Source organism: Priapulus caudatus, unplaced genomic scaffold (assembly GCF_000485595.1).
Source record: "Priapulus caudatus unplaced genomic scaffold, Priapulus_caudatus-5.0.1 Scaffold85, whole genome shotgun sequence".
Taxonomy (NCBI): Eukaryota; Metazoa; Priapulida; class Priapulimorpha; order Priapulimorphida; family Priapulidae; genus Priapulus; species Priapulus caudatus.
In genome coordinates this window covers 368,431-383,266 of record NW_014577146.1, presented here as the reverse complement: position 1 = coordinate 383,266, position 14,836 = coordinate 368,431, and the positions used below count along the sequence as shown (strand labels likewise).

At 37.9% G+C, this 14,836-nt stretch overlaps 2 protein-coding genes across 2 annotated transcripts; one reads left to right on the top strand and one right to left on the bottom strand.

Annotated features, from left to right (window-relative positions):
* On the top strand, positions 1 to 10,200 carry LOC106804734 (nucleolar complex protein 3 homolog). Its single transcript, XM_014806054.1, has 20 exons — positions 1 to 33; positions 553 to 707; positions 857 to 1,009; positions 1,301 to 1,446; positions 1,779 to 1,942; positions 2,282 to 2,455; positions 2,697 to 2,790; positions 3,163 to 3,347; positions 3,645 to 3,773; positions 4,026 to 4,157; positions 4,706 to 4,786; positions 5,017 to 5,117; positions 5,740 to 5,812; positions 6,399 to 6,534; positions 6,995 to 7,065; positions 7,476 to 7,586; positions 8,075 to 8,203; positions 8,692 to 8,789; positions 9,040 to 9,142; positions 9,489 to 10,200. The coding sequence occupies exons 1-20, from the start codon at positions 1 to 3 to the stop codon at positions 9,600 to 9,602; spliced, it is 2,382 nt and encodes a 793-aa protein (XP_014661540.1). The 3' UTR covers positions 9,603 to 10,200.
* On the bottom strand, positions 9,908 to 14,086 carry LOC106804753 (39S ribosomal protein L43, mitochondrial-like). Its single transcript, XM_014806074.1, has 3 exons — positions 13,325 to 14,086; positions 11,059 to 11,165; positions 9,908 to 10,779 (listed from the first exon to the last, which is right to left on the bottom strand). Exons 1-3 carry the CDS (start codon positions 13,453 to 13,455, stop codon positions 10,460 to 10,462), a joined length of 558 nt encoding a protein of 185 aa, XP_014661560.1. The 5' UTR covers positions 13,456 to 14,086; the 3' UTR covers positions 9,908 to 10,459.
* Positions 14,087 to 14,836: the final 750 nt, after the last annotated feature.

The window sequence follows — 14,836 nt, the reverse complement described above, 5'->3', positions numbered from 1 at the left end:
ATGCCGTATTTAATTACTTGTGAGCTGCGACCTGTGAGTTGGAAAAAATCAAACGAACAATGCGAATTAAACAATCACTGCATAGCAACGACGACGACAGAATACGTAGACTGGTCAGCGCTCGACAGTTCAGTGTGACGCGAGTGGAACTGTCGAGCGCGGACCAGTCTATAAAATACGCGGCTTCAGAAATGCCGTATTTGCATTCAGTTGCGTTCAGACGAGAGAAATAAGCGGTCCTAGAGATTCGGAATTTCTCAAGCACGAGAAGTAATTCGGCATCTGGGAAGCCGCGTATTTCAACAAATAAGGAATCTATTTAGATTCCGTATTTGTTGGACCGCGCAATTTAGCCTCGTGTGAATACTAAATACCGAATTTGTCGCTCTGTGTGAATGCGGCTAATGTAACACATCATAGTTAAGTTTGGTTAAACCCTAGGTACTTATATAACAGTGGCTATATAGTGAAATTCACAATTTACATAATGTAGCAATATGTGGCAAACGTTCTTACAAGTGCAGCGCACTACATTACCATTATTTCTTTTAGAAAAAAGCCAAAAGTGTCAAGTCTGGCAAGAAGTCCAAGGTCAGCATAGTAAAGAAAGTCAATAAGAGAGTTACAAAGTTACAAAAGCAAGGAAAACTCAAGAAGCTAAACAAGAAACAGAAATCCTCGAATGTTACAAAAGGCCAAAAAGTCAGGTATGCCGATTGTAATCAAAGTGCTTGTTTTAATAATTCCATATAGTGTCTTATCAAACAAGGTAATATTTTGCATATATACTTATCTAATAATTATTTATTTGTGTAGTAATAATGTAATCTAACCAGTGCAACCTTTTCCTATCCAGCGAAGGAATTAATGATCTGAAGTTGCCAACTAATCACATACCCAATGGACAGAGCCCAAATGAATCTGATGAGGATCTCGACAGAGAGGAGCAAGCTGATGTCAGAACTGAAGAGGGTGACTGGAGTTTCCTATTGCAGTCATTGGAAACTAGGTGAGTTATCAGTAGATTGCACCACTTGCAATGCTATTATTGCTTTGGCTCATCTTATCTGATCTTATCTGATTCTGTCTATAAGTTCACATTGCTTCTGACACAAGCACGCACGCACACACACACGTATGTATATGCATGTGTGAATATGTATATACATATGCATTTCTTATATTTATACCAGTACATAATACTCCAGTTACATAATTATTTTTAAAGAAGGTAATCACGTAATGGTTGGAGTCCTTTGTGACTTTGTGGTATGCAGCGGTTCATCTAACTCATAAACAGGAAGAAAAGGAAATGGAATGATATTGAGGATGCTCCAAGACAGTTTGCGGGGATGGAGCCACATGCACAAGTGAAGCATCTTCTGCCAATTAAGAGTAGAAAGCATGGTATCATACACCAGTCAGTGGATATTCAGCAAGAGCCAGGTATATATACTAAGATAATAATTCATTCATATAATAAGCATTATGTTGCTATAACTACCTTCCAGTTTATTGATGTCACTCTCTAATTTATTTGTGCTCTTATACAATCGACATGACCTTCAGAATATTCTTGTTATTTTCACTATCTACGTTCCTGTCTTGCATTTCTAAAACGTTTTCTAAATAGATTTTTCATATATTAGGTCAACAGACAAATGATATTAGAACATGATCGAGAGCAAACCAAACCGCCTGAGTTCTTCAGCATCAGTTTTTCAGTTCATTCGTTTTGGTTTGGGTTTATTATTTTTGGGCTATTGCTGTTTATACAGATCCAGTGCCAGCAGAGGAGCAAGAGAAGCCTATAGTGAAACCTGTGAAGCTGCCAGTTCTGAGCACCGTGCAGCTGTATGCAGACCGGCAAAGAAAGCTTGCAGCGAAGAAACTGTCGATAGGAAATCTCGCTAGTTCGATCATTGAAGACCCAGAAGAAAATGTAAGAGAATTCTATGATTGTCCGCCATAGCATTTGCATTTGTTTTACAAGCATGTTTTGCATTAGTGTCAGTATAGGTTTTTAACATTCTAGGATAGTGCAACGTTAGCTTAAAATATTGACACTCTTTGGCAGAGCTTATGCTGAATTAATTTGATTATTTAAAATCCACATGATATATATATATATATATGTAGAGAGAGAGACAGAGAGAGAGAGAGAGAGTATAACAACAGCACAGAGTAGAGCCTGTGAAGCAGTAAGACGACTTTTATAGCTCTCGAAGAAGTGCACTTATAGCAATAATTCTCTATGCATGATTGTGTGCACTGGTTATAGGTTGGCAAGTTGAAGCAGCTGAGAATGACGCTGTATGAGCAGGATCCGAATATCATGGTCACGGTGAAGAAGTGGGCGATGATGTCCTTGCTGGAGGTGTTCAAGGACATTACCCCAGGTTACAGGATTCGGCTCTCCACTCATGACGCCGACGATGGGGAGGATTCTGAGAAGGTAGTAGGAGTTAGAATCACAGAGTAGAGACCGATAAGTGATTATAGTCATTTGGTAGGGGACCGTACGAAGTAGGTGGTTCGTATATTTCAGTGTTCTGTTGGAAGTAAATTATTTTAGTATTGAGATTAGGGGTAACGATTTTAAGAGATGTGAATGTGTAAGTAAGATTTAGCATATTTAATCCATATTTGTTTTGTAAATAATCAACTTGCTTTCGTTTGCCTTATATACATTATAGTTGAAGAAAGAGACAAAGGTGCTCAGAGAGTTTGAACAGTCACTAGGAAAAAATTACAAACTGTACTTGGAGGAACTAGAACGTATGACAAAAGGTAATTTTGAAATACAAGCTATGCTATTTAATTATACAACTTGGGGCTATTACTTTGTAACAGTGCTATAGATAGTATGAAAAGGTGAAGTATGAAATGGTATACATTGCTGTTTGTCAGTATTTTTTTTCTAAACTAAAAGTTTGCTAACAGGGTGAATTGTTATTGCTTATGAATGATGTTATATGGCTTGCAAATTATTTATTAATAGATTAAGTGTAAAAATTATTAAGCATGCTACACTGGTGCTATACTCCTTTGTATTTTTATTTTTTATATCTTTGTTCGCGTGGGCTTATTATAATGACTCTTTTCAGTGGAAATTGTGGAATATTTCTTAGTTGCACATATACAACAGTAAAATTTCTGTAGGTATTCAGAAGTCAAGTAAAGATAGCAAAAACCTAAAGGAGCAACTCCCGAAGACAACTCGACATGGATTGGCTGTCATTGCAGTGAAGTGCCTGTGTAGCTTGCTAACTGCACTACCTCACTTCAACTATAGACTCAACATCATCACTGTGCTCATACCTTTCATGGCCCACAAGTCTCGTGAGGTAAAATAGCATATCGGGGCATAAAAGTATCATACAACTGCTTCATTCCAAACTGTTGGGCCAGTTGGTTTAGGCAAACTCTTTTGTGCAGCTGTATAACATCTAACATATCCTATATACAGTGCAGGTTAAATATTCAACTGCAACTAAAATTCTTCATGATAAAAAGGTAATAGAATAAATAAAATAGTTAATAAAAATAAATAAAATAGTCCAGAAAAATTAGCTAGAAATGATAGCTGAGGATAATGTGGTTATAGAAATTCTGTGTGAATCTTGAAATTTTCTATCTTGCAGATATCCGATGAAGTATGCAATGCGGTTAAGAAGCTATTCAAGGAGGATAAACTTGGTGAGGCTTCGATGGAGGCAACTCAAGCGATTGGAAAGCTGATTAAGACTAGAAGCTACATTCTTCCAGCAAAGGTGTCCTAATCATGTATATGCAGTTTGCATGAAATAGTGTTGCGATGATCTAATGTGCTAACTATAGTATATCAACATAAATGAGCAATTTTTGTCTGAGTGTGACAAGGTTTTAATCTAAAAATCTCTTCTGTAACTTCTGCTGCATATAAATGCTGCAAAGAGGAATGTGCTTGTAAAAAATGTTTCAATTTCTGTTCTTTTTGTGTTTGTGAATTGTGTTTTTTTAAGAGATTTATCATTTATCATTAGGTACTGGATGCATTCTTGTCGTTAAACATCAAGAATGTCAACTTAAGTGCACAGGCAGAGGCACAGACAAAGAAGGAGAAACTCATGACAAAGAAGGAGAAAATGCTCAAAATGTCAAAAAGAGAAAGAAAGGTGATTGTTAGTTGCTGCCTGGTTCACATTTACCAGCCAACGTTTATCAGGTTTGGTTTTGTAATTCCAGGTGTTAGCAATCATAGCAGGTTCGTTTCTGTGGGTACTAAATGTTGGTAATACATAATTAATTGAACCGATATTCGCATTAGCTGTTAGCTCTGTTTATCGGAATTTATTAATAATAATACTCCCCTCAGGCCTCATTAGCACATATTTTATAGATATATTCCTTAACTGACGACAATTACGAATTGCTTACGACATTAATAATGTGTCTCATGTATAAGTACATAACCTTACTGTAAAATAAATGTGCTTTTATTCAATTACCTTCATGATTTCAAGGATTTGATTAATCTATACTTTCATCAAATTGAAAGCTTATATCTTTTATATTGACCAATATCTGATAAGTGAGCAGGCTAGTGATGGCTTGATATAGGTATTAGCAAATGTGAATAAAAAAACAAAAACAAAACGAGACAAGTCTGATGGCTACAGTGTAACTACTTAATACTGAGACAATGTGCACATCTCTTTTGCAGCGTAATAAACAGATGGAGACTCTTAACAAAGAGCTACTGGAAGCTGAGGCTGAAGAGAGTAAAGCCAAAAAGACGAAATTTGTGAGTTGACATACATTGTGCGTTAATATTTACTGACAGAGCTTGTGCATTTTTCAGGTTTCTTACTGTTATTTTGATATGTGTAATTGTTATCATATGCATCATTTTGCATGCATGTGAATTACGAGCAGATCATTTTCTGCGTATCCTCCTACCATGGTGCAATGCAAATTGTTGCTTAACAATACAAGTTTAAAAATTGCTCAAAGGTATCATTTTCTATTTGACAGCAAACGGGAACAATCAAAGCTGTATTTCTGATATACTTCCGAATTTTGAAGAAAGCAAGAAAATCAATTTTATTGTCATCTGTTTTGGAAGGCTTATCCAAGTAAGTGCTTATTTCCAATTGATACAACTTGGTTCAAGACACGTAACTCTTTTATATCAATCTGAATGTTTCTTTTTTGCTCAGTACCACTCTCTTTCTATCTACCCCTGTTTCTCTAGTTTCTTTTTTCTTTTGTGCTTCCTAACAAGCAGTACTGACCTCTTGTGTTTTTCCACATCACTAGTTCCATGTAGGTGCTCGCCTTGTTAAACATGAGAAACCTGAGATGTAGGGGTGTCATTAACGCATAGCAACTTCCAGGGCAATGCAGTGGACTACAATTGCCAATGTACATCTTTTAACGGACAAGATGTATTCTTGAGACTTGTCCGATGAGTTAACCACTGTGGAGGTCATTAAATAACATAGTGATTGTGGGGTGGCTCTATACCACTGCCTGCCCATTGTACATTTGCACCTCTGGGACATGTGATGCATAGTAATCATCTATAGTACATTTAATTGCTTCTGCAGACACAAAAATCAGTAATAAAAGAAGTCAAGTTGAAGGCATACTATACCTACTATTTAAAAATATGCCTTAACGCACTCACACACAGGCACGAACGCATGCATGCACACACACCTGCACGTTGGAACTACCTGAACCCCTTTTTTACAGGTATGCACATTTGATAAACGTAGAGTTCTTTGATGATCTCATCTCGGTATTACATCAGCTTGTCGAATCTGGGGTGAGTTTATTATAAACAGTAACAATATAGTGCAGTAATACAGTCAAATAAATAGATAACTTTAACATTTGTGCTTAACGGTAAAATGGACTGTATATGATTTGTATGAAAAATAATAGGTATAGTTCAACAGCAACATCCATTCCATCTGAATGCTCACCTGAATTATTTGCGAGACGACAGAAAGGAAAGGGAGGATACGTGTTGGGATTATAGTAGTTATTTGAGCTAGTGTACGTAGTAGACATGAATAGCTGTAGCATTGTATTGTATTGTCATAATGATCTCCTCAGTCAATCGCAGGTGCGAGCTAACTCTGCTTGACTCCGATTACATGAATAGCTGTAGCATTGTATTGTATTGTCATAATGATCTCCTCAGTCAATCGCAGGTGCGAGCTAACTCTGCTTGACTCCGATTTGTCAGAGTTACCATTTGGGTGGTAGTCTGATCTAGATGCACTCCCATTTATCTGGTTAGATGATTGCTTTTTGCAAATTTGCCCAAGAAAGTTGCATGACAATGTCGACATGACCAGAATATATCATGCACCGAATGTGACGTGTTATCTTTGTTCTATCACTAGGACTTGAACCACAGGCAGATGCTTCACTGCATTCAGACTGTTTTCAACATTTTGTCGGGTCAGGGTGAATCCCTGAACATCGATCCACTTCGCTTCTACACTGACATCTACAACATTCTGTTCAAGCTGCGTGCAGGTACTGTATGCTTGAGGAGTTATATGACGATGGTGCTTGATTTAGCATGTACTTGTTTACTATTGTTGCTGGGCTTTATTACAATGTGTTACGACTAGATCGATTTGCAAAATGTTTACAATCTGCCACAGTGCTTAAACTGGATGTTTCGTATTTATCAGGGCTACCTCTGGCGTTCGCCACCTTCGCAAAATGGGATAAATAAATGACAGGGGCGATTTTACTACACTGGTGGCTCAAAAATAATTTTGGTGGCTCAACTCTTGGCTCAAACTTAACTGTAAAACGTCCAGAGCGAGCCCTGTTTATGATATGTGCATTTAGGATTTTAAAGAGATGCGTTATATATATATATTGGCGGAGATGTGTTTAGTAAAGCTTGTAGTCAAGGAGTAGAAAGAATATAACCGAATATAATGGTTATAATTATGGTTATAATTTACGATGGAAAATATTTCAGGTACAACAAGTAATGATGCACCTCTTGCTCTAAAGTGCATGGAGATGATGATAATTAAACGTAGAAAACAGGTAACGTACCTATTTCTCATGCTCGCACTGTCATTCTCATTTTTATGTGCACTCATTCTTCTGAATTTCCACTTGCTATATTATATATAGTTATTTTCGTAAATGAGCACTATATTAGTATTGTCGCTCTTCTCTATCTCTTCTTCTTATAAATATTGAGTTTTTGTAGAGGCATAATAAACTACCTCTGGGAGAATGCTGTATTTTCCTTCATATAATTCTTGGTTTTAACAAGAATAAAATTAGAAGATACTATTAGATTGAGTTGTACTACTAGTTGAATGATCAAGTTAATGTGTACGTGTGGAACCGTATATCTTTATGAACTAATAGTCCTCGTAACCTAGCTTGTGTGATATTGTACACTTTGTATGGTTATACACCTTTATCATGCTGGTGTTATTTTACAGGTGTCGTTCCACAGGGTTGTTGCATTTATCAAGAGGCTGTGTATCCTAAGTCTACAGTTGGAGCACAACAGTACTATAGCTGTCCTGATCATTGTTCGTGCCTTACTGCAGGTACAGACTATACATAGATCGTAGAACACATGAGCAGTGAAATCATTTCTTTGTAATGTTGACTAGTTTCAGTGGCAAAATTACATGATTACAAGGTTACATGATATAGTTACGAAATTACAAAGTTACGTGATAATAGTTTAATGTAAATATAGCATGCAATGGTATGACAATTTTCCAATTTAATCTATCTGTAACTTCTCCATGGCAAGAGTATTCTGTTGCATTGATTTTCATTGGAATTTCTTTACCCTTGCACAAATACTAATGCAAAAACAGCAAATGCAAGTTACAGAACTGATAACCCTTATATGCAGTCAGAGACAATATTATGCGATATACAATCAAACCTGTATACAGTGGTCACTCAAAGTTAACTCCAAAAGTGTCCCTTTTTTATACGAGTATCCATTTTATACAGTTGACCGCTAACTCAGGGTTGACTGTGTATTGTGTCAGCACATATTCATGCAACAACTTGTCTGCAGCTGTTTCCAAAGAGTGACGTTCTTCTGGACAGCGACAACCAGGGCAGTGGTATCTACCTCCCTGATCTGCCAGAGCCCGAATACTGCAATGCGCACAACTCTGCACTTTGGGAGCTGCATCATCTTAGTGTACGTGTCTTCTATGGCTATCAGTACCGTAATGGCATAATCATTTTCACATAATCTTAGTGTATGTGTTACATGACTTCCATGGCTACCAGTAACGTAATGACATGGCCATTTTCGCACCATCTTAGTGCATCGGTGACGTAACTTTCTCACCTACCTGTAACGTGATGGCATGCATACACGCCATGTAGTAAATACCATCGATCAATGTTCTGGTTCTCGTATATGTCGGATGTCTAAAGTGACACAGGAGTTCCTCTTTGTCCACAATTTTTAATATTATAAATTGTCTTTTTCTCGGTGCGACTAGAAAACGCTAGCCTATTTAAGATTCCAAACTCACTCGGCTATATGGAGACTTAGTCTCAATGCTCTGTGTGAGAATTTTCTCACGTTACTAGTGCAGATTGATATGGAAATAGATGGGAGGGGGAGGTAGTCCACTGCACTGTTGCAGAGCAAAGCAACTTTGTGATGTTCTTTCTCAGCGACACCATCATCCTGCTGTACGTAAGCTCAGTCATCACATCTGTCAAGGTGCCCCATTGCAAGGACCTGCTCAACTACCAATGGAGCTTTCTCGCAAGTAAGCATAAAAAATATTAGCTCACCTATAAAGGTTTTTGGTTTTTGAGCTTATTAACGCAAGTAAAATGAAGTGAAAATATAGTTATTATTAAAATTTCTAATTAATTTGTGACGTGATGTGCTTATACACATTTTTGGTCCTTAGTGAGTTTGTGTAATCAGGAAAAACCTGCCTGTTCATGTGGCTCGTGGTGACTGTATATGTATGAATCACTGAAATACTTTTAAAAACTACATTTGATTTTCAGGACATATATGGAATTGTTTGAAGAGTTTAACCCAGATGAAATGAATTTTTCTCCATCCATACCACTGCCAGGACCACGAAGACCAGTTTCGTCAAAGTCGAAGGTACTTTCATTTGCACAGACTACTCTCGTCAGGTAGCAGCTTTTCTAGATAGAATAAAAGTTAGTTAGGACTCTTGGAGCCATTGTCAGAAATGATGTGGCTCTGCATAATAATCAGTGCTATTATAACGCAGAAACAATTATAAGTAAGACTGTTACAAGATGTTTCCGACAATGCCCCCAAGTTTATGATCACAAGCATTCTACTACCTGTAATTCCCTGCATTGATAATATATAAATTCCTTTTAAATGAATGACGCTTGATCGGATTGGATAGAGTTAAAGGTGTATCGGTAAGGGAAGTGCTGTAATACAATTGAGGACGTATTTATCCATACTCTTCCAGAAGGTACGCAGTAAGAGATCAGGATCAGGGTTTCATTCGGAATACATGAGGAACAAAGTAGAACTGACGCTGACATCTGTGGAAGGTGATAGCAACGTGAATTTTGCATTGTGACAAGTAGCTGTTATACGAGTATGATCCCCGAGGTTTTGTAAATATCGTTTGAACCTGTTTGCGAAAATAAAATAAAAATGACTCGAGTTATCATCATGAAAAGGAACTCATAAGTGACAAAATCCTATAATTATGTCCAATGTTATGACAGTACTTACATGCCTACAATTATTGTTCTTTTTTTGACTCGAGCAATCAGCTGAATATTGTAATAAATGTTGGTGAACAGTAAACTTCCCAGTTGAAAGTTTATGATTAAAACGATAAAGAATTATAATGGTTATAATAACTTAGACAGAAAGTAGTTTTATTATAAAATATCCTAAGTATTTTTATTTTAGTTGAGATTATAGACATATGCATGTACACTACAAACACCTACTTATGTCGAATTTAATGATCATTCAATTATCACTATTGTAACACAGCCTCATCCCACAGTTTATGTTACACAATAAAACACTGATCACGTGATAGCACTATTAGGTAGGAGAGGCAAAGATGTGTATGAACTCGGCATGCGTGCAAAAATTCCCCGTTTGGAAACCTGTTTTAATTACGAATGGTAAACAACTAATAAATGCATAAAAAATTTCAATTGAGCATTTTATTAGTAAATAGCAGTGATATTGGACAACCTAATATGAATTTGGCCATAAGGTTGTATACTTATAAACGACACAAGTCACAAGGTGTCAGTTAAGCTAGCATTCATCAATTGTACGGCTTGGAGCCTTAGATAGACTAATTGGGCTTCAATGTGGCTTAGCCAAGAAGAACGTGTAATGTTTTACTATCCTATTTATTTCTATCATTGCACGTGGCAAGGTGAAGCTCTCATGGATGTTTTCCGTGCCTCACACTGGTTTGTTCTCAGAACCCTGATCACCGGATGCAGCCTGCTGTTTCGCTGCCATGTCCAATATCTTCTGTGTTGCAGTCGGCTGCCGTTGTATGGCACGTGACAGATTCTCACTCGGGAACTGCGTTGTGTTTAATTCCGTCGGAAGGTTCACAAAAGGAGTCCACTGTCCCTGAATGCTTGGGTGATCTGTGTGGTGCTGTTTACGTAGCCTCTGTATTTGCACTCCGCAGCGGGTTCGAAGATGCTCCAACCATCGACTCACCTCATCTGCATTCTGCTCGTGCACACAAAAGTCTACTTTAGCGCCATTCACTGAAAACAATGAAATTTGGAAGCTTCATAAAACTGAATAAAATTCCAATAATACAAACATGATTCATCACAAGCTTAGTCTTACTAGTTAGGTTATTAATGTGACAGTAAGCACAACATTAACTGGATACATCAATGAAGCAAATTATTTGATTGCTACACAAATCTATTCACGTGTTAGTATCAATAGGAATGACAAAGATAGATACAGCAGTGAGGCTTGAGTATCATTGTAGCCGGCTACCTAGATGTATTTAAAGTTACTTTAGTTAAACTTACAATATTCTGCAATAACATAAGGTCTTCGGTGACGCCTTGGTTGCACGTATACTGCTACACCTGCGTTTTGCTTTGCAAAATCTACAAGATGTGTTTCTATAAAGTCTCTGTAATTACAATACATATATGTAAGCACCAAAACACACCGGGGAAACAACATGGGCTTTTTGGGCAACGTACCTTTAAACAATTGCAAAACGAGGAAGGTAACATAACTTCTTATGATCAGGAATTTATTTACTACTTTAGGCCTGCTAACTGCCATAAAGTTTATTAACAAGGTTTTATTACAGGTTGTGTATTTTACAGGTTATGTGTTGTGACACACATAATTAACTAACCTAACCTGTTGGAGTCACTGAAATGTAGCTCTAGCCACACATCATTGCGATAACCTCATAAATATTAGTCTTCAAAAGTCCTAGGGACTATAACGAAGACGGCGAGAGAAGTGGATCAAATCGATAGATCAACACTGCGGATTGCAGTGTAAAAAGTTGCAAATTTGTTGCAATTGACCAAAGATGAAAGAAGAGAATTCCAATACGGAATGACAGAAACAAAGAAGCTAAACTTAAAAGGATCCTTAAAAGATGGCACATGCCGAAAACAATGATCACGCTCAGATGATCGATGCGATAGCGGATAGGGTAAGTCAATGAGTTTTTTCTGAAGATGGCCTTTGTGGATTTCTGGTTAGTTTAGCACATATGTAAAAACACACTTGCGGGGTCCCAAACTATCCTTGATCCACAATGGCCCTAATATACTATACTAAATCAATGTAATATTAATAAGAATATATAGGGGTCCTACGCTTGCCAGCGTAGTGCCAGTGGGAAGCGAGAAGTTTTAACTTGCAGCTGTAATAATTAATAAAATCCAGAAAACATCAGAATGAACTAGTATAACCCCATAAAGATAAAGATTACCTAGTCTTCAAAGTTTAAGGGACTAGGCCTAGTAGTAGTATATCGAAGAAGGAGAGAGACAAATTGAAAGTTCATCAAATACTGAAATAGACAGATCAACATACAACACTGCGGCAGTGCGGGTCGCAAAGCTTCAAATTTGTAATTGTCTAATTTTAAACCAAAATATATATGATTATTATATAAAGACTAGTCTGTACTTACTAACACTGCGGCAGTGCGCACAGGCACTTGGAACGTCTTAATAAAAAAAATTAATGGTAAATAAACACGAAATGTACCAAAGTCTTAATGTTTCTCTACTCTATTTCGCATATAATCACCTGTAAATGCCGGTCAAATGCTCATCTGCAACACATAAGTACACCGCACGCCCGCCCTGTGCTGCGTGCACAAACAACATGAATAAGAGAGCAGGTAGGAAAGCGGGATCGCTAAATTCGCTCGACGCTCGCTTCATTTCACACCGTCACAGCACGAATATACATCCAACAGCTCCCATCTTGGTATCTATGTTTACATAAATGTTCACTTGTTCGAATTATAACTCTGCCCTTTGTCCTTACCTACTCCTGCCAGAGATATCTCCTGAAATCCTGCAGGAAATGTTCTCTCCGTGAAAATGTAAAGAGGACGAGATGTCTGTTTATACACGAGTAATGGGGCGCATTGCATGCCGGGATGAGCTGCTGCCGGCCTTCGAGCTCCGTTTCGAGGCCCGCCAAGCTAAGCACAACGCGCGAAGGCATGACGTCACGCACACACGACTACAGCGATCGATCGAAAGTAGCGCCGTTAGGGATTTTCGGATGATACGTCCTCTTTACATTTTCACGGAGAGAACATTTCCTGCAGGATTTCACGAGATATCTCTGGTGGGAGTAGGTAAGCACAAAGGACAGAGTTATAATTCGAACAAGTGAACATTTATGTACACATAGTTACCAAGATGGGAGCGTGACGTGTTTTCGTTCTGTGATTGTGTGAAATGAAGCGAGCGTCAAGCGAATTTAGCGATCGCGCTTTCCTACCTGCTCTCTTATTCATGTTGTTTGTGCATGCAGCACAGGGCAGGCGTGCGGTGTACTTGTGTGTTGCAGATGAGCATTTGACTGGCATTTACAACTGATTATATGCGAAATAGAGTAGAGAAACATTAAGACTTTGGTACATTTCGTGTTTATTTACCATTAATTTTTTTATTGAGACGTTCCAAGTGCCTGTTGTGGCAGTGCGGGTCGCAAAGCTTCAAATTTGTAATCAACTAATTTTAAACCAAAATATAATAATAATATGATTATTATATAAAGACTGTACTACTAAGTTCTAGATACCTGATGCCCTTGCTATCTCCTCTACTTTTGCAGAATTGAAACGTTACTCTCTGTAACTGACAAACATATCTACCTACTCCATTCTGTAATATATTTTTGAGATAAGCACTGGTTCTCGTTGCCGAGGACATTTTTAGTAGTCTGTCGTGTACTGTGTAGATGGACTCCAAAGGTCACTAGAGCTGCATATAAAAGGTTGTTGTAGCGACGCGTAGTACCCATCCAATCACTTCATTACCTACACGAGTTTCGATAGTAGCGCCACCGCTCGTCGTGAATCGGGATCGTGTTGTTGTACCGTAATATTTATACGCTTTGTAAAGTAAAGTAAAGTAAACTTTATTTAACGTCGGTAGTGTTGTACAGAGAACATAAGCCATGACTTTTCCGCCGACCAACAAATATAGAATTAGAAAACAGATAAGATATAAAACGTTCAGCAGATAAACATTTAGCACGAAATATACATAGAATTCAATAAAATCATTTACACGTTGCACATTTGCACTTATCCCCCTCCCACGAACCTAGCATTTTTCTGAAATCATGAAAATTTCCACATGACCTCAAGTTTTCTGGTAGTCTGTTTCAGAGTCTGGCAGCCTCAGCTCTAAAACTGTGTCGCCCGCGGACCCCGTTGTGCGTGGGCACTTCCAATTTATGTAGAATTTTAAAGACATTTGTAGCACCTCCACAGGCACTTGGAACGTTTCATAAAAAAAATGATGGTAAATGAACACGAAATATATTTAGTACCAAAGCCTTAATGTTTCTTTACTCTCTTGCGCCTATTATTACTGATAATTTATTGTAGTACAGTAGATTAGATAAAAATCGTTCAGAATGTGAAAAAAAGTATGAACATTGGTACACTTGCATACTTTTGTATGCTCTTTCATTTAAAGACAGGACACACGCGATCCAACCACAGACTAACGGATACATCGGATATCTGTTAGTCTGTGATTCAACTACAACTTCGGCCGCCATCTTGAATTCAAAATGGCCGCCGTCATTTCTTAAAAAATAGCTATATCTAGGTTAATAATCTTCGTACAGTCTTTGCCCCCCCCCAATCCAAAACTGCTTCCGGCGCGCCTGTCAGTCAATCAATCACGCGACGCACTCACTATAGAAATTTGTGACAATTATATTGAATTTTGGTATTTGTGCACGGCGGCGTGCGTGCGGTGTACTTGTGTGTAGCGAACGAGCATTTAAACGGCATTTGCAGTATTTGACTTGAAAATTGACTGACAGACGCTAAATTTGGTTACTATTTCATACAACAACGTGATTCGTGTGATCCAAAGGCGTTTTCGGCCACCATCTTGTATTCAAAATGGCCACCATAAAAATTACAAACTTAGCAATATTTCCGTTCACGGATGATATAGAGACGTGAAAATTTGCAGACTGGCGCAGGTCAATACCCAGCCGGCCAAGTCGACACGTGCCGTATCCAACACGCGTTGGAAATGTTGGAAAAACACGCATTTTATCGTGGAGTTC